Source organism: Zychaea mexicana (assembly GCF_025766255.1).
Source record: "Zychaea mexicana strain RSA 1403 chromosome Unknown BDB00scaffold_222, whole genome shotgun sequence".
Lineage (NCBI taxonomy): Eukaryota > Fungi > Mucoromycota > Mucoromycetes > Mucorales > Lichtheimiaceae > Zychaea > Zychaea mexicana.
In genome coordinates this window covers 20,345-39,360 of record NW_026516885.1, presented here as the reverse complement: position 1 = coordinate 39,360, position 19,016 = coordinate 20,345, and the positions used below count along the sequence as shown (strand labels likewise).

The window sequence follows — 19,016 nt, the reverse complement described above, 5'->3', positions numbered from 1 at the left end:
GTGATATTGCCCAGTATATCTTATGCTTGTATTTATTTAGCCCCTCTCAGTCTTTAATCTTCGATCCTCAAGATAAGATATGGGCAACTGTTTTCACTGAGGAGGAGTTGCAAGAGATAAAGACCAACAAAGCACCAGAATTGACGCCATTGCCGGATAGCATGAATGAGTACTTGGCAGAATACAGCAAGCTTGTAAGTTTGCACTGAATATTTTTATTTGCAGCATTCCTGGCGCCTCACATTGCACGAACTTGATCATTTAAATATCCTTTCAATATATGTTATTAGCAAAATCTGGATGCAATTGTAGTAAACGGCAAACACAACTTTCATCGCCTCAATCAACCAGACTTACATTGGATGAACATGTCCATTGCCAAGGCTCTGGATGTTCTTTACTATGATTACCTCAGCAAATCCCGCAGTGAGGCTGACCTACTCAAACATGTTTGGTCCATAATCGACTGCTGCTTTTTTGAAGGTGATATTGATATTACCTCGTAAGTCTAATCTTTGGTTAAATGCAATTGGGCGGTGAGATGAAGCAGCTAGTTCATAAATGTACACATTATAGTGGCGAACACAACAGCAAAAGTACCAGCAGTCGCGTCAATGACGACTGATCATTAGCAACAGAAGACACTGTAGGAAAATTCTTGTGAATTTTAAATTCTTGTAAACACTAAGTAAAGTAACAAGAATTCTTGTGGATTCTTGTGAATTTAAAGTAGCGATAAAGCGGTCACGCGTTCACAAGAAAATCAAAGCGGTCACACGTTCACAAGAAAATCACAAAACGTTTTGTGGAATACCAAAGCGGTCACACGTTCACAGTAAAATCACAAAAACATTTTTGTGGAATATTCATTATATAGATTTTAAAAAATAGCTTTATTCAATTACATGATACTAGCTAAGGTTTATTGATTGATGGAATACTGGTCGAGCGTATACAGATGAAAACCACCCCTTTCTCTCTCTATATATATCACATACACTCTCGCTATATATATACGTGTATGTGTGTGTGTTTATACAATAATCAACTTTCTGATACTTTAACTTACCTTTTAATTATGTATATTTTTGTGGGGGGGAGCAGCTCCGAGCCGCTTTGTCGTACGGCGTCGTTTGGTAGACTGCGTGGACTGGGCAGGAGCAGGGGCAGGAAGAAAAGCAGAAGCAGAAGCAGGAAGAAAAGCAGAAGCGGAAACAGGAAGAAAAGCAGAAGCAGGAAGAGAAGCAGAGACAGGAATAGCAGAAGCCGGTTCTTGTTGTCTACCTGATAGTTAATATATATTTGATTGTGGTTGCTCTAGTGTAGTAGTTATCATACCTAGAAACCGCTCTCGACTTGCTGGATCTGCCGTAGTTATGCCAGCATTCCTGGAGGATATGGCGAGCTACCCACTGGCCCTGGCAGACAGCAAAATCAATGCCCTGCTTTTTTGCCAGGTTCATGAAAAGGCTATTAACCCAGTTGCCTATCTTTGCTTTGTAGCTTAGCAAAGTAGTGGGTCACGCTGTTGTCAGCACGATTCTGCAATCTTTTCACCAGATCGACCACAACACGTTCGCTAATGTGCTTGATGTCGGTCTGGGCTTTGTTCAAGGCACCTCCTTCATAATGGTGGTAGCCTTGAAGGAGAAGGCGCTCAACATCATCCTTGCTCGCTTTCTTTACCATCTTCCCCTTGGCATTCAGAGTCATTGGGTGGGGAATGAGGGAAACCGTCTCAGCAAGTTCTGCTTCATCGACAACTGGTACCTCGACTAGGGACTACGCCGTTAGCAGTTGGTCGAGCTTCTCCAGAATGACTGCATGATTTGTCTCTACATTAATAAGACGATGCTCCATACGAGTGAAGACTTAGGAGATTAAGGTTAGCGTTGGGAGGTGTTTGGTTAGTGTTTGCGAAGAAAAGAAAGAAAAAAAACTTTTGCGGTAATATAAAAGTATTTGTCACCCTGGTTAACCAGGTGGTTATAACAAGAGAGTACTGTTTAATCACAAGAATCGACAAGAATCCACAAGAACCACCAAAAAAAAAATTGGCGACCAGAGCAGGCAGTGACAGACGTCACAAATTTACAAGAAATCCACAAGAATCCACAAGAATGAGGCCGGCGGGGTCCAAATTCACAAGAAATCCACAAGAATCCACAAAAACCAGGCGACCCAGAGCAGGCAGTGACAGACGTCACAAATTTACAAGAAATTCACAAGAAATCCACAAGAACCACAAGAATGAGGCCAGCGGGGGTCCAAATTCACAAGAAATTCACAAGAACCACAAGAATTTTCCTACAGTGAGAAGCGTTTCATAGGAGACAAATTGGGTCCAAAACTGACTTGCTGTTTGCTTCGGATGTTCTTAAACTTGGCACTGCAGAAGCTGGCAAAGACACGGACATCAACAGTACAAAAACATTGTACGAGTCTGGTTTCAAAACGCCAAAAATCCTTAAGGACATGTTCTGCAAGTTAGCTAAGGAAAGACCATCAAGACTTCGGGAGCTCAGAACATGCGGTTTTACTCTTGCCGGTAAGCTGATTAGCTATGCAGCTAGTAATTAGACGAATCAGAGAATTAAAAACTTATACTTACGTTCGACGGTTTTGCTTGCTAGGCACAGCACTTATGGCACATATACTGGATTGTCCATCTGGCTATGTATGCCGCTTGAGCTCGTTGGAGAATTGGCTGTATTTCCCAAGTACTGCGAAAAATCTTATCAATCGTATCATCGCCATATTCAAGATAGTCTGGAATATCAAGAAGATATTACAAGATGTATTAGAAACAATCAATAGTACTGATGTCACCGTCTCCTTTATAAGCTCACCAACTGTCACTAAGCTCCCACCTTGCTTTACTCCTGTTCCCAAGGTCAGCAAAAAGCGCAGCATGACGAGCAAGGGATCAAGCAGCCGAGCAGCGAAAGTCCAGCGTGTTGACGAAAGCAACAATGACGAAGAAACAGCTGGTTAATGATCAATACCTATTTTTTTAATTCACGTTGTTAATTTTTTTTTTCGCTTAGTTCTTTTTTGTATATACTACCTTCTTCTGTTTTATTAAATTCTTTTAGCTTCTGTTTTAAGGCTGTGATTCGTTATACATTGAGGAACTTTTTAGTAAAAGCAATGTTTATACTGATTAACTCGATTCAGTATTGATTGTTATGGGTTAGGCTCACGACAAGCATCAGAGTTGGCATACAGAATTGAAGTTGATTGATAAATACTGTAGAAGTTACAGAAAATGGAAGTGTCATTAGATGGCTTAGTATGTATTCTTGCTTAAATAATAAGTATTAGAAGAGATATAAAAGTCGACTGGCACTGTTAATATATTATTAAGTGACACTCGTTATACTATGTTCCAGAAAGCAATTTTGTGCATGTGATATAAAGAAGACGTCAATGATCACAAATCTAGGCTTTCTGCGGTTGACGTTAATAACTCTAAGTGCTACATCTTGTTTCTTTATCCGCAAAGCTGATGTCGTGCTGCATGTAAGAGAATTCTCAATATGTATGAGCCAATTATAATGTTACTCCAGGCATATGTTTGCCCTCGAGTATGCGGAGGATAACGCAAAATAATTGTAATAGTGACGCTTATGAGTCCCAAAAATGGACTACATAATGTGTGGAAGTTACTATTTCGTATATCGATGAATTTACATGCATGGTGGATGTTATAAAGAAGAGAGCACGAAGTCGAGTGACCTACGATCTTCAACAGATGGGTGGCTGTAGCGACCTTTTATAGAATGCTTTGGGCACTATCTCGATGGCGATTCCCAGATCTTCAGGTCCTGTCACTTAACCCTGCTGATATGGGATGATCTTGGATTGGATAAGTAGCTGTTTATGCCGCCCATGCTGAAAAATAAGCAATGAGACATTTGTAATAGCAAGCACAGCGTTTTTCTTTTATATCCACTAGTCTTGGAGCCTTAAATGATAGTTATCGGTTAGAGCCCGAAGATTGAAAGTGTATTGACAGCACCACAAATGTCGAGGAGCAAAGAGGCCTCAGCGCTGCCTACTGACAACTTTATATAGTAACTCAGTCCTTCGATAAAAAGCGAAATCGCGACTATATTCATTTGCAACACGCGTAGTACTAATAAAGTATTATAGACATTTGTTAATCCACAACAAGATCCAAGGGAGGTGTTTTTACCAGAGTAATTGTGATAGTGCATATCATTACGACAAATATCCAACTATGTGGCAGACGACCAACAACGCCTAGTTCGGACATTACGATAACCTGCAGTCGACAGCATGAGTGTGATAAGGAATATAGGACGTGGATGTTGATCTGGATAGAAGTGCGAATGCAGATCATAGCAGACGCTAGCTAAGCTCCCTACTATCCTGACGTATATATAAAGTCGAGGTCTAAAATAAAGGAAATTCATTGTTTAACTTACGATATATCTGAGTCTGACCTTTGTTTCTATTGTTACACTATCCACTCATCATACATATTCTTCATTAAGTATCTGCGTCAACACTGTTACATTATTACATAATAATTTCCGGAGATGTTTTATTTGCTTTTCATTTTTTACCACTAGCCGAATAGTACAAAAGAGAAATTTTATAAGGAGAATGTGCAGCGTGTTTATGTCATTATAGTCGTCCTCCTTGTCGCTGTTGTCATTTTGTTGGAGTGAGCGATTGATTTCTGGATACATTCTTCGATATTTGTGAGTTCATGCGTTCTTCATTAAAGTTCCTAGTATGAACTGCACCGCATACTACGTCCCTACTCACCGTAAAAAGAGTTTACTTACCAATTCAGTTGTAGGTAAGCCTGTGATAGCCAGCGCCATAATGCATATGACAAAGATTATCAACTATTTAGTATCGCCTAACTTTTTAAATAAAACACACATCCGTCTGTTAATAAGAAAAGGCGAGGTAAGCGATAGGAGGAAATGCAATAGAGGGAGTAATAAAACATGTATATAAGGTGGGTAAATGCCATCTGTCTGGTCATACAAGTTCAACACCGTTTGTATACCTTATTTTCTTCTTCTATGACAAATTGATGGGGAATTGATGCTTTACGTCGCTCCTTTCTTCTCGCAAATTATCTAAAAAAATTATAATATTAATTAAGTTTTAATTAATTACTTAATTAAGATACTCGTTTAGTAGGATTTAATGATAAAATAATTGGTGAGGATTCTAATCTTTTTAATTAGTTTCCTGCTGATAATTCGAATTTATTAATTGTAACCAATAAGGTATAACAAATTTTAAGAATAATACATCTACGATTGAGCATCTTCTACCCATCCTTGACACGCTCGACATGAAACACGAGCGACCAGAGTTGGTATCAGATGCTGCACCGTTAGCTCTACGTGAGAATAAACACAAGCCAAGAGAGGGCACGTTGACGAAGGCCTGGTATTATCCAAACGTAAGCCAGATACCATCTTGTTTTACTCGGGTGCTCCTCAAATACTAATACTCTGGATTCTACCCTTCAATATACATATGTATAATAAAAGAAAAATACGCAAGGTAAAAGCCAAGTATCACGCCAGATAAATTCCAGGAATCATCTTGGTTCATTCGGATGCTGCACCAAACACTGCTACTATGATTATACTCTACAAAGTAAATCAAAGTTTAAAAAAAAGGTAAAGAACTAAAGATACGTTAGAGTCATTGATCCACACAGATTCTATGTAGTGGTAGCAGCGGCAAGCACGCTTTCAATTCTAACTTATGTCAATCCCCCTGTAGTGTAAACACCTGGATTGCACAGTATCATAGTAGCCAGTACAAGCTCAATAAAGTTTGACAGAGTACAAATCATTTTGGCGAGGCCAAAAGTGGATCTACCGTTAGTTGCTGTTTATTCAGAAGAGTGGCGTGCTTACTTTTCGAGAACAGTTACACATTTCTTTGTTGTGAGGCGAAAATAGCACATTCACCTTTCATGCAATAATCAGGAGAGTTCTCCCCCCTGTGATAATTACTAATTAGTGGGTCTTTTTGGACTGCTTGTCATCATACCTCCCCGGTTCTAAAAGACTACATCACCCTACACCCCTCTACTTGGATATATCTGCCTTTTGGCTTGCTCTTCTTTTGAACTTGTTGAGCATTTATTCTGTTCTCCGACACATGATCCGGCCTACAACACCTTCTCGTGGGGCGTTGACTAGTGCAACCCTATGCTTCCTACCTTTAATGGTGCTTTGAGCCCTATAATTCATGTATCAGCTATGATCAAAAGTGTTTGACTCAAGAAAAAGCATACTTGCTCTTTGAATATGAAAAGTGCAGGTGCATCATGTACATACAGTTGATTAATAATAAGACCCGCGGTATGTTGTGATAATGTTTGCTTTAAGCGACACACTCTCCCTATCAAACAACGAACCTAATATGATAGAGCTTATTTCTTAAAGTGTATCCTCGGCAAAAAAGGACATTCGAGAGCACTTCAAACCTTACATTATATGAGAAAAAGAAGCAATAGATCGAAGTTAGCTTCTATACAAAACCAGTATTCCTCCTTTTTGCATAGCTAGTAGCAGGAGTGGGAGTTTTTTTGTGTGCTGTTACTCATCTTGTCGGCCCCACTGTAATTTGATCAATAAACGAACTGCATTACTATTGTATCGACTCCATAACTTACTCGAATCATTACTGTATCTGTCGGTTTATTCTCTATCATTTCCATCACAGTCTTGGGTGTAACCACTAGTGCAGATTTATCTCACACTCGCAGCAATACGTTTACTGCGCAACACTACTTTTACTGCGAATACAGAAACAACTCACACTTAGTGCAAAACCATTCGGCATTCAGTTCAGTTCTTTAGCTTCTCTTTCACTTAACTTTAGCTTTTCCCTTTCCTTATAAAAGGATTGTCATTTCTTTAAGATTTATCAACTTTCCTTATATGATCCATCCTATTGAACGAGATTCGTAACTCTTACACAAACTAAGACGTTATAGTGCCTCGCCACAACCGAATTTTTTTTTGTGTGTTTTCTAGAAGCAATTTAGGCATATTATCACATTGTTAACTATGTCATTTTTGGCGTGTCTTACTATTTAAGCTTTTTTGGTGTACCATCATTTTGCTGACGACTTGGTCGGGTTTTTTGTGTGTGTCTATTATGAAGCATCTAAGATATAATATCAACACCTTGTTGACTTGGTCATTTATTTATGTATTACATATCAAACTCTGATTAAAAAGTGCTTAATTGAAAATAATGCAGTACACATGTAAGTTTCGCAACGTATACTTACTACAGTGCTGGACTACATGGATGATCTTTGTATTGGGTTGCTTTAAATACATAATACGAAAACTATGTTGGCCTTGTGTATTCCACAGGCTATCAATCGCTCTTTTTATACCAATGCACGGGAGAAATAAATATTTCTTTATATGAAAATGTGTAGCTGGGTCGAGAGAGAATGATGTGCTCGTGAAGAGGTTCAAAAATGCAGCAGCAGCGCAATGTGAAAGTGCCGATCTGCTTATCCAACTTCATCATTATGAGATAAGAAAATGATGCATGTACAACAAAAGCAAGGCTAGGATGCACCTACTCAAGTCCAAATATTCGCCAATGATAGGTTTGACCATCCGGAAAAACCTTAAGTCGTCTTAACGGTACGCAGAGGATATAACACATACCCGATCATACTATTAAAGCTTTAGAAGTATGTAACACAATTGTGGATTGCTGCGCAGAAGGCAGAACATTAAAAAATACCATATTGACCATCATCAGCCTACTAGAGACTCTGTCAGACGAAAGCAAGGAATGTATTCAATTCGAAACAGCCTTATCATCGGCCTTCAACTAGTTATGATTTTGATGAGTATATTGTAATGATCGGCTATATAGAGAGACTCGGAAGACTGTAGATCACAGCGGGAGTGTCGTCCCGTTTTGTACAATATAATGTAAATTCGGGCCACACAACAGCATACCGAACCAAAAACAGAGAAGTGATAGAAAACGGGTAAGAAACTTGCCGTATGCATACCTACTGATCGATTAACACGAGGCTGACTTTGTAAATGCATTTGCTTTCAACGGTCGCTGCAAAGACGGAATCTTGAGCTACATTATCGTATCATTTACTTGCAATTCCAGAAAGAAACCTGTTTTTGATATTAAAAAAATATGACGGAGAAGAATGAAAAGTACTAATATATAGAAGGCTTCAACTAATAAAAAGGTGGTGTTTGCTATAGATGTGTTTTTGGCGTTTGATATAGATATAATAGCCCAGGGCATCACGGTTTCCGGGATACGCAAGACATCTTATGCTTTGTTTTTGCACCTGTAAAGAGAACCAATCATTTGTCTCAAAATATACCATACGATAGCAAAAGAACGGATCGACAATCACCAGATGAAAAGGTAAAAGAACCCGTTCAGCCATTAACACGCTACATTTCACCCGAATAATCTTTGCTCCCATTCGGCGATGGCCGGAAACCGACATAATGTGGATAATCACTCACATATACTCTTCATCCCCACATCAACCGAGACCATGTACAATCAGATAAAAGATCATGTCACGAAAAACAGAAGATTAGGTGACAATTACTCATCCAAGTATATATAAAGGTGCGTTTAAAAGTGGAAAATCATTATCTTATCGCTACCTTCTTTGCAACTCTCAGATCTTATCACTATCTAATGGCTTACTTATCTCGTCGGCTTCCAGCTACTCTTCCTGCTACAACAAGGTAAAGTATCATAGCAGACCAATCTCTGCTTCTTTTCTATAAATCGTCTTTCAGAAAATGTAATTATTAACAATGGCTATTTCGTAATAGAAACATCGCTTACGCTGGATGGAAGCATTTCTACCCCACACCACGCTTTATGACAACAGGTATGCAAGATACTTGATTAAATTTGAGTGCAACAACACATTGAAATTCGTTGGGTATTAGTACTTCAAAGCTTTAATAACAATGATACATGAAAACTTCTTTATTTTTCCACATCTAGCTGCTACACAAAATGCATGCGAACCTCATGAACCCCAATTTCTACAGTCCGTGGAAAGCTACTTTGACCGTGCTGCCAAATTAAGTGATATTGCTGGAGGCACACTCAGCCATTTGCGCGCCGTTGATAGTACCATTCGTGTCACGTTCCCTATTGAAACAGGCGATGGAAAGACGGAGGTGATTGAAGGTCTGTAATGTTGACAGTATGGTTATTAAGATGGGAAAGGGGAAGGAAGGAAGACAAGACAAGAGGGAAATTATAGACACAAGGAGAAGAGGCTAAAAATATATGTGGCAATGCAAATATAAATAGGCTATCGTGCTCAACATTCTCGTCACCGCTTGCCTGTTAAGGGAGGCATCCGATACTCCGAAGAAGTAGATTTACAAGAAGTCGAAGGTAAAAAAAATACCCCTACACCAATCACTATCAATTTCAGTATAGCTACTAAATACCCACCTTCCCACCCTCATTTACCATTTTTTAAAACTAGCATTGGCGTCCTTGATGACGTACAAATGTGCCGTTGTGAATGTTCCATGTAAGTTTAAATTTACTAGCTCTGCTTTCTAAATAATACACTTTTGCACCCATGATACTAACTACATTGTCTTGATGGGATGTTTCTTTTTTTCTAGTCGGTGGTGCCAAGGGTGGTATCAAGATTGATCCTGCTCAGTATACCGCGGAGCAATTGGAGCGAATAACCCGTCGCTACACAATGGAACTGTGCCAAAAGAAGTTTATTGGTCCCGGCACTGACGTGCCAGCACCCGATGTTGGTACGGGTCCAAGGGAAATGTCGTGGATCATGGATACCTATCGACAGTTCAACCCCGATGATGTTAATGCGGCTGGTTGCGTTACTGGCAAGCCATTGTCCCAGGGTGGTGTACGGGGTCGTACAGAAGCTACTGGTCTTGGTGTATACTTTGTAAGCAACACGCAATTTACTTTATCCGATTATAAGATTTAGTATTTGTAGTCTAACAACTGCATGATTTTTTTGGATAGGGTGTTCGTGAGTTCCTTTCATATCCTGAAGTCCAAAAAATAACCGGCTTGAGCGGCAAAATTGCAGGCTCAACCGTCATCGTCCAAGGTTTCGGCAACGTCGGCTATTATGCTGCCAAATTCTTTGAAGAAAATGGGTAAGAATCTGTGACTTTTTGTATAGTTGAATAACTAGATAGACGGAAGGGATGTAGCTGATATTAACTTTTCGCTTTTTAACTTTGTAAAGTGCCAAGGTCGTTGGTATCGGAGAACGCGACTGTGCTATTTATGATCCTCATGGCTTGAAGGTTGATGAACTGTACCAGCACCATCGTGATACAGGTAGCTTCCGTGGCTACTCAGATACTGTCGAGATCATCAACGACTCCGTACAAGTCCTTGAGCGCGAGTGCGATATTCTCATCCCAGCTGCTCTTGAGCGCCAGATCGGTCTGCGAAATGCCGACAAGATCAAGGCCAAAATTATCGGTGAAGGTGCCAACGGTCCCATGACGCCTGGTGCGCATGAAGTTTTGGAAAAGCGTGGCGTTGTTGTTGTCCCTGATTTACTGGCTAATGCAGGCGGTGTTGTCGTGTCCTACTTTGAATGGCTCAAGAACTTGTCCCACGTTCGCTTTGGTCGTATGGATAAGAAGTGGGATGAGTCGGTCCGCACCAGATTGTTACGCGTCATTGAAGAAAATGCAGGTCGTGTCTTGACAGAGGCAGAGCGCAAGGCCCTTATTCAAGGTGCCGAAGAACAAGACTTGGTCTTCTCTGGTTTAGAAGACACTATGATCAGCTCTTGCGAAGGTAATAATACTTTTTCGATATATACGGGTCTAGATCACATCATGGGTAGGAAAGACTTATTGAATCTATGCCTGAACGTCTATATAGAAACTCGACAAACTGCCAAACTCAAGAACGTGGACTACCGAACTGCAGCTTACATTAATGCTATCCAAAAGATCGCCACCTCCTATGAAGGCTCTGGCATGTTGTTCATGACTTAAATTATATAGTAATAGACTCTTTGTGAAATGTTGTATTTTAGTACTCTCTTGTTTTATTCCTAGCAAACTATCATTGAATTTCTCTGGAAAATATAAATAACTCAATAAGCCAAAGGAAAAAAATGTTGTAATGCCAAATATACACGTCCATCAGTTCCTATTTACTCCGATAACTATTTCTCGTTTTCCCCATTCTACCACCACCAACTCAGCATACCATTAGGCCACGCGAAACAGCATATATAATGGTCATTTGAACACAACAGGTTGGCTTTTGCTATTTGTTTCTTTTATTTGCTGTTTGGGCAATTAAATATTAAAAGTACTTTTTTTTTCAGAACTAGGACACAGATAAGCAAGCAATTAAAAAAGTCTATAAGAGATATGTACAATGTATGCATATGAATTGGGAGGAGCAGGGGTAGTATCTAATGGTTCAGTCTATTTTTCTATGATGTGGAGGGGAGGATTATGCAAGGAAGTTTTTCAGGTTGGCCAGCAACCTAGTGAAGCCTGTTTCAGGAAGGGGCTCTGAAATCGGCATATGGTTTAAGAGTAAAGAGCCTGGTGCAAAGGAAAGTGGATCAACCAAATGATACCTATATACAATAGAATCAAACGTTTGGCAAAAACAAAAGAAAAACCAAAAAAGAGAAAATGTATTTATATTCTGGGCAAAATTATTTTTATTAGCGGAAAACAACTAATAAAAAAAAAGAACAGGAATTTTACATGAGAGGCTCGTCCGAATTAGAGAGTCTGTTGAGGTGTAGGTATACATCCGTGCCGTATCTAGACAAAATAGTCGATACGCACGTTAGTATTTTTGATCCATGCAAAACCACTTTTTCTCTAACCCTTTTGCCAATCCAAAGAAAACAGCGCTTACCCTTCCATTGATATCAGCTTCAAATCACCACCAAAGTATCGTGCGTACTAAGACCAAAGAAAACAACAGCACATGATGCAGTTAGAATCCTGTATCACTTACACTCCCCTTTCCCACCCAAACCGATCCGGTCATACCAAACGTGAGATAGGCAAACCGTAGCCAAAGCCAGCCATAGGTGCTCTGAAATCAGATCGGTTATACTCTGGCTCCAGTTCCTGTGCTTCTGCCGTAGTATACATGTATGTCCACACAAGCGGGATACCCGAACGAGGGATGCCGCCACCTTCATCTGAGATTTTTATGGTGATATCCTGTTCATATGTAGCTATGAGTATATGTTGCCATAGCACTTTCCCCCATCATATCACCATCTAGTCATCCAATAAGAAAAGAAAATGGGCTGCTACCTCCTTTCCATGAGCAATAATGAGCTTGATAGGCGGGTAATTGTCCTCATAATCGATTCCAAATCGCTCGACAACAGCACGCAGCGAGTTCTTGAGAAGTTCAAAGAGCATGTGGTTCAAATGCGATGGAACATACATAAACTCGATATCCCCCGGGCAAAACATCTGGACCTCAGGAGCCTTAAATAATCCATAGTACTCTTCGCAGATATAGCGGGCATTGGCAATCGCATCCTGGGCAATATCATGAACCTTGGTCTTGGTGCAAATTACGCCAACATAGTCTTTGCGTGAGGGGAGGCGGTATAGCGCAGAGTGTTGACCTATACAATCATCATCATCATCAGCAAAGATCAAGCACTAATATATACACCTTATCTTTGAGCAAGTCCCGCACCTCTCCTTCCCAATATCTTTTGAAAGAGAAGCTTACCTATAAGCATACGAATACCAATACGTGACATGTAAAAACGATCCAAAAATTGCTGCACATCGGTATCAATTAAATTGGACTTGCGCTTCTCTTTGAACTCCAAAATGCCTTGTGCGACCGTAGTAACGACAGGATCGTGTCTCCGCTTAATAGTCTCGATGGTCTTGACAAAAGTGTCGGTATATGTCGTCATTTCAGGAGAGCATGCCAGATCGTTGATGTTGTTGTAGTATCTGATTGATTTGTTGGGCAGTCCATTGAAAGGAATAAATAGAGTCATGATTTGAAGGAAAAGAACGAAGATGTTGAGTTTAGGTTAGCAAGAAAAAGGAAAAATTGCTAAAAAAAGACAAGATAATGATGATGTGATGATATATAATACGCACCGGTGTCCAATAGGAACGGAAGGATGGATTGCGTTGATGGAGGGCTTCATGGGACGGATAGATGGGTTGGGAACACTTGGAGGAAGTGCTCTGGGATCGCTTTTCTGTGCATTTTTTAATTGTTCTTTGATTTCGCTCGAGAGTTGTGGATGCGGTAAATCGATCAAGTCCTGTACACACCAAAGAGTCAGTCAGTCCCCACCTGGCTTACCCCTCTCGCCTGCCTCGTTCGCTTGCAAGCCAAGCAAAACGCACTTTACCTTGAATGATTGAGCATACCAGTCCTTCACTTTTAATATGGAAGGCATTTCACCAAGGCCATAAGGGAGTTCGTGTAATTCCTTGACGCGGTGGGCAAGCCGTATAGGTAATTCCTCTACAGCAATTTATAAAAAGTTAGCGGTACTTTTTGTGTGATCTACCCCCTTCCAACTCTGTTTACTCTACTTTACCATGCAAAAATTGACTTGCTTTAAACAGGGTCCCTGCAGAAGGCTTTTGGCCTAATAGTGCGGTGTATGTGTGTGTGCACAGACACGCCTTTTCGTTTTAGCGGCCCAGACTTTATTTCTCGGAGGAAAAACTCAAGAAGGTCTTTTTGCCTTACCAAACATGACCATTTGTCGAAGCGAGACACCGGTTTGTGGGAATCGCGCGAAATGTTTGATTTTGTCGAACAATTGTGGGGTTATTTGGAACATGATTGTGAATGGTACATGCACATATAAAAGTATAGAGTATTTACAGAGGACAGAAGAGAAAAAAGCAAAAGGAAACAGGAAAGGGTAAAGGGAAATAAGTGAGAAGGAAAGAGAAAGAGAAAGAAAGCGTATTACAAAAGAGAAAACAAAGCGCACGGCAACAATTCACAGCACTGTGAACAACCCCGCATTTCTTTTTGGTGACAGCACAAACATGTGAATCAAGTCCGTCGATTTCCGAACAAAAGAAACAACCCCACTCTCCTTTATTTGTTCTTTTCGCCCTGCTCTTCTTTCTCTTCGATCACCTGGAACGACCGTGTCAGCAAGTTGAACACCGAGCCAAAGAACAGCGCAATCACCGTGCACGTCAGCGTAATCACGTTGTACGGCATGCTAAAGTCTGGCGTTGGCAGGCTGACAAGAAGCGTGTCCGTGTAGACCCGAATCGTATGACTAGACAAGAGCGAATTTCAGAGAAAACAAATAAATATTAAAGTGACACTGACAATAGCATTAACCCGGAGCTTACTTTTTATTGGGTAACTGCGCTGTTAATACCGCCGGGCTAGTGCGAATTTGTTTGGGCATTTAGTTTCACTTGTTGTCTTTTCTTGAGCGCTCTCCTCACACTTACCCCACGTCAAAACCACGGTTTGCATCGGGCCGGTGCTCAGTATACTTTAAAAACACCTTGTCCAAGTCAAGCGAGAGGGTAATCACCGACTCGGGTGGCAGCAACAGTCTGCATTCGAGCATCGAAGGCCGGGATCGATCTATTGCGGGCTGATAGTACATGTCTTGGACAACGTCCTGCTCTCGGATAGTGCCATCCCGACTATCCATGACAACCACTTGAAGTGTGTGGAGATAAAGCTTGAGGAACCATGGGATGGAATCGTAATAAGTCACTGGCAGCTCTCGGCTATCTCGGTTGTGTATAGTGATCTGAAGTCCCCCTCTCTCCTGGCCATGGCCAGTAAAGTGTCTGTTGGCCGAGATAAGTGGATATGCTGGCTCCAATGCTATCAACAAACAAAAACGTGAGCATCATGTGATCCAGTATGACGACATATCAATGGGGGAAACAGCACTAGCACACTTACGGTACACAAAGCTGTTCTCATTCCACGTCATTCGGATATCCAATTCGTCTTGCACTGTTGACAATTTTTCCGGGGAAATCAATGAATTTTTCTTATTTGTTCAATTTTCCGCCCTTTTCTTTTTACCTTTCCAAAGATCATAATATCCTCCGGATGGATTGTCTAGTTTCGGACTTAATTTGGCATTGGGATCATCCCGGGCAACATGGACCCTGCTGCGATCTGCAACAGGGCACGCTCCATGCAGTACTCGGTCAAATGTATCTTTTAATGACCAATCTGAACAATAAATAAATATATTTTCGGACAATTAGTTTACCCTTCTTTCGGTCCGTGTTTTATGCATCCTCATTTATCTCTTACCTCTGCGACTCGAATCACGGACGGGATCCAAAACCGATGTTTCCGTTTGTTTAAGTTCCATGACGCGCTGCGTGCAGTCCTCATTCTAGTATAAAGGATCTTTCAGTTAAAAAGCATAGTCACTGTCTATCCCAATCCCTCGGTGATCAACTTACTGCACATATGGACTTTGCATGAATCGCCATAGAGTGAAAGTTCGAATTGTATATCTTGTGAGCATTCAACAATTCCGCAATACCCGACTATAGAAACCGTTTCAATTAGATTAGATTATCCAGTGCATTTAAACTTTTACATTCAACGTTATGCGTGTAACTTACTTTCGCCTTGCATGGCAACAGTTTGATCCATGGCGTCAAATTCTCCGTGCATACGTTTTCGTGAGGCAACGAACCATATCGCAATTGAAAATCATTCTCTTCTTGTTGCGATTGCGATACGAATGATGATGATCGGAAGGATAATGCTGGTTCAGTAGTGATCGTTTCATCGATAAAGTTGAGAGAGGCACAGAAGAGACCCGATAATGTGTTGGTAAGTTTTTTCCATTGTGCATCGACCCTTTTGTTTGAAAGGTTAGTCTTAAAGCCTGTATATTTGCGCATCAATTTTATCAAGTTTTTTACCGTATTGAATTTTCCATCCAGGCCCATAATTCGACGCCTGTACCAGTAGACTGTTCAAGCGGATAGCCCCACTCGTCGTACTTCCATCGACCTTGTGAAAACGTCAAGTGCATTTCGCGTACCTGGTACTCCTGGAGCACCTGACCTATTACTTTGGGAAACAGTCTGTAATGGTGCACTGTGTGTCGACACAATGTGTAAGTACTCGTTGATATTGAGTAATAAACAGCAGATAAAAGTAATAGTCAAACATGTACTTGAAGCGCCTGGCATTGTGTTATTGACATCAACGTGTGTCGTAAAGTCGAAATGGGCCAACAATTTGCCATCTGGAAGCGACCGCAACGTCAAATCTTCATTAAACTGTTCTATGGTGGTGGTGGTGGTGGTGGTGGCAGCAGCAGCAGCCGTTGCTAGACTTTTTGGTTGTTGTGCCAGCAGCACTATAAACAGTAGCAAGAGAAATCGCATGCTTTACGTGGCATTGGCCAACTTTGAACGTAATAAGTGTAGTTGAGCAAGGTAAGCACGTGGCGAGTAGACCCGAAATGCAGCGTTATGTGACTCGAATCCAGCAACGAAAAAAAAAAATCCGTGCGCGAGCGCGCGCGTACTCTCTCTCTCTCTCTCTTTAAAGCTCTATATCTTCATATCCGACTTTTATCATGCCTGCAAAACGGAAAAGAACAAAGCGTCCAGCAACAACAAAGAAAAAGGACAATCACTGCAAAACTGCGGCTGTAGATGGTGAATGGAAAGTGCGCAATGTCGCTGCTCTTCGAGCCATGGGCAGATCCCCTGGCGGTTTTGTCAACGATGACATGCGACGCAAAATATGGTACGTTTTCGGTCTCATTTCTCTTCCTGTGTGCGATAGCTTTCGTTGACAGAAATGGTTCTGTAAAAAGGCCTCTACTACTGTATTGCGATCGTTTACCAGAAAAGAGCAATGACTCTTCTAGATCTGGTAAGAAAAAAAAATACAAGAAGAATGGTTGTTGTTGTCTTGGCATATGCAAGCACACAGACTGAAACACAGCATTATTTCCCAGAGCACAAAGATGAAAGTCAGGTGGAACTTGATATCCTACGATCATTCAACACATACCCTCACGGTATATTTAGTTTATCACTTGTATTGCCCAGTAACAAAATGGTGTGTGTTACTGACAACTACGATGTTTTTTTGGATATGTCATCTGTAGATATCAGCGACGAGCGAAAGCAAAATCTTAGAACTCAATTAACAGGCGTTATTACACATGTACTTCGATCCCACCCCAAGTTACATTATTATCAGGTGAAGAAAATAAATCATGCCATTCTGACAATGTTCTTACATTCTATTTTTTCCTCACTTTTAACAATGTAAGTTGAATTACAGGGATTTCACGATATTGCATCCATATTCCTGCTTTTGTTTGGAGAAAAAGAGGCGGGGGTTTTGATGCAACAAGTCTCTTTATTCTTCATTCGATATCCTTTCCTTTTGTCGTTGACTATTTACTAACGAGTAGCACTGTTGTTGGCGATGAGTGGTGTACAAAAAGAAGCATTTGAGACTACTCAGAATGGAAACTAGACAATGTATACATACCTTAACTCAATGGCAACACAGACGCAATGCTAGATTCACTAGATCCGATACTTCGGGAAATCACAATGATCGATACTATTGTCCAACACGAAGACCCAACATTGCATATGCATATGACTGAGTAAGAAAATAATGATGGCGGAGAGAAGGGGGCCGAAAACCGAAAGGAAGGAGGGTTATCTCTACTACTGTAACTACTATTATCTCTTACTAACTCAATATGATCGTTGTTAAAATGAATCAGAGCAGGTGTACTCCCTTATTACTGTCTTAGCTGGGTAATTACGTGGTTTAGCCATGATATTGACGATGTTTCCAAAATTGTCCGGTTATTCGATCTATTTTTATCATCGAATCCTTTGATGCCTCTCTATGTGTCAGCAGCCCTTGTCCTTGCGCGCCGGAAGCTTGTCTTGTCGCAACCGGCGGATCCGAGTATGATCCACACTCTACTCACCAAAGTACCACGTAACGTTAACGTCGAGATGTTGATCAAGCGCGCAATTGAGCTCGAAAGGGCATATCCCCCTCACGAATTACAACAGCTGAGCGGCGTGGGACTCGACCAAGAGTCTTGTGTAAACACACACAAGGAGTTGTGGCTGGATATGGCATTGCTGAATAAGGATAGTAGCGAAAAATTGGAGGCAATGCGGCATAAGGCGGAGGAGATACTAAGCATGTCCGGGGAAGAACGGACACCGATACCTATCGATCCTAAACGCGCGATGGCGGCAGCGTCGTCCAAGCCAGGCCATTATTACGGTAGAAAACTGTTGGGTAGGATGAGAGAGATGTATGCTCAAGATCCCATGCTCTGGACGACTGTTCTTTTAAGTGCAGGCGTCGTTACTTTTGCAATGGCAACAGACCAGCTAGGCTTAGTCAGGTGAGTGTGCGTGTGTGTAATGGTGTGTCCTTGAACAAAAATCTATGTTTTGGGTGTGTGAGAAAAATCTTGTGTCTGCAGCACACAATGGCTTATTGCATGAGGGAATGATGGCTAACGTTTTCCCACTTGTATCGTAAACAGAGAATGGCTATCCTCCATTTGATAAGTGGTGTACTGTATCAAGAAGTATTATTATGTCCGCTCTCACTGTCTCCCTTCTCTCCCCTTTGTTGTTTCTCCGCCCCGCCATGTATTATAGATCGTATTATTAATGAAAAGAACAAGAGAGAATAAGGCATCTGATGAATGGGCCGAGTTGCCTTATTCTCTTTGATATCCCGATTGTGATGATGAAAGTGAAAAGAAGCTGCGCGTTTGGAGTACCAATTAGGGTCAGACATGTTGTGTCCAGATACGTGCTACCGAAGGAGTTACACCATCCCTTGTCGCACAAAGGATTAATTTTTTTTTTCTTTTTCCACGTTTCGTTTTGACAGTTGAAAACCGCGCACGTCGAGCTATTTTTGTAGAGTTTCATAACTCCTCTCTTGTACGTGCG

At 41.0% G+C, this 19,016-nt stretch overlaps 6 protein-coding genes across 6 annotated transcripts; 4 read left to right on the top strand and 2 right to left on the bottom strand.

Annotated features, from left to right (window-relative positions):
* Positions 1-41: 41 nt before the first annotated feature.
* On the top strand, positions 42-625 carry BDB00DRAFT_880202 (uncharacterized protein; the record flags this gene model as incomplete). The annotated part of the gene is made up of 3 exons (XM_053127967.1): positions 42-194; positions 291-502; positions 577-625. Coding segments are annotated over 3 exons (414 nt in total), but the record flags the coding sequence as incomplete, so codon positions are not given.
* A 1,495-nt stretch (positions 626-2,120) lies between these two features.
* On the top strand, positions 2,121-2,995 carry BDB00DRAFT_880200 (uncharacterized protein; the record flags this gene model as incomplete). The annotated part of the gene is made up of 3 exons (XM_053127966.1): positions 2,121-2,265; positions 2,396-2,548; positions 2,634-2,995. 3 exons carry the CDS (start codon positions 2,121-2,123, stop codon positions 2,993-2,995), a joined length of 660 nt encoding a protein of 219 aa, XP_052972373.1.
* A 6,007-nt stretch (positions 2,996-9,002) lies between these two features.
* Positions 9,003-11,054, top strand: BDB00DRAFT_777113 (uncharacterized protein; the record flags this gene model as incomplete). The annotated part of the gene is made up of 7 exons (XM_053120297.1): positions 9,003-9,228; positions 9,355-9,441; positions 9,536-9,583; positions 9,681-9,976; positions 10,057-10,193; positions 10,286-10,851; positions 10,939-11,054. The coding sequence occupies 7 exons, from the start codon at positions 9,003-9,005 to the stop codon at positions 11,052-11,054; spliced, it is 1,476 nt and encodes a 491-aa protein (XP_052972372.1).
* A 728-nt stretch (positions 11,055-11,782) lies between these two features.
* BDB00DRAFT_777114 (mitochondrial branched-chain alpha-ketoacid dehydrogenase kinase-domain-containing protein) lies at positions 11,783-13,873 on the bottom strand (the record flags this gene model as incomplete). The annotated part of the gene is made up of 9 exons (XM_053120298.1): positions 11,783-11,846; positions 11,944-11,990; positions 12,081-12,257; positions 12,354-12,676; positions 12,787-13,019; positions 13,173-13,342; positions 13,433-13,548; positions 13,625-13,675; positions 13,780-13,873. 9 exons carry the CDS (start codon positions 13,871-13,873, stop codon positions 11,783-11,785), a joined length of 1,275 nt encoding a protein of 424 aa, XP_052972371.1.
* A 266-nt stretch (positions 13,874-14,139) lies between these two features.
* On the bottom strand, positions 14,140-16,439 carry BDB00DRAFT_777119 (GPI transamidase component PIG-T; the record flags this gene model as incomplete). The annotated part of the gene is made up of 9 exons (XM_053120299.1): positions 14,140-14,329; positions 14,511-14,898; positions 14,974-15,033; positions 15,106-15,258; positions 15,343-15,427; positions 15,498-15,584; positions 15,663-15,903; positions 15,969-16,146; positions 16,226-16,439. The coding sequence occupies 9 exons, from the start codon at positions 16,437-16,439 to the stop codon at positions 14,140-14,142; spliced, it is 1,596 nt and encodes a 531-aa protein (XP_052972370.1).
* Positions 16,440-16,564: 125 nt separating this feature from the next.
* Positions 16,565-18,673, top strand: BDB00DRAFT_263512 (rab-GTPase-TBC domain-containing protein). The gene is made up of 8 exons (XM_053116704.1): positions 16,565-16,806; positions 16,877-16,935; positions 17,030-17,083; positions 17,174-17,268; positions 17,353-17,444; positions 17,585-17,686; positions 17,810-18,454; positions 18,599-18,673. Exons 1-8 carry the CDS (start codon positions 16,634-16,636, stop codon positions 18,618-18,620), a joined length of 1,242 nt encoding a protein of 413 aa, XP_052972369.1. The 5' UTR covers positions 16,565-16,633; the 3' UTR covers positions 18,621-18,673.
* Positions 18,674-19,016: the final 343 nt, after the last annotated feature.

Bases quoted from the DNA above. Each gene is read 5' to 3' on its own strand.
- BDB00DRAFT_263512 (XM_053116704.1), top strand. From the start codon at position 16,634: ATGCCTGCAAAACGGAAAAGAACAAAGCGTCCAGCAACAACAAAGAAA. The intron at 17,269-17,352 runs GTGAAGAAAATA...GTTGAATTACAG, and splicing joins CCAAGTTACATTATTATCAG to GGATTTCACGATATTGCATC. The intron at 17,445-17,584 runs ATATCCTTTCCT...CAATGGCAACAC, and splicing joins GTCTCTTTATTCTTCATTCG to AGACGCAATGCTAGATTCAC.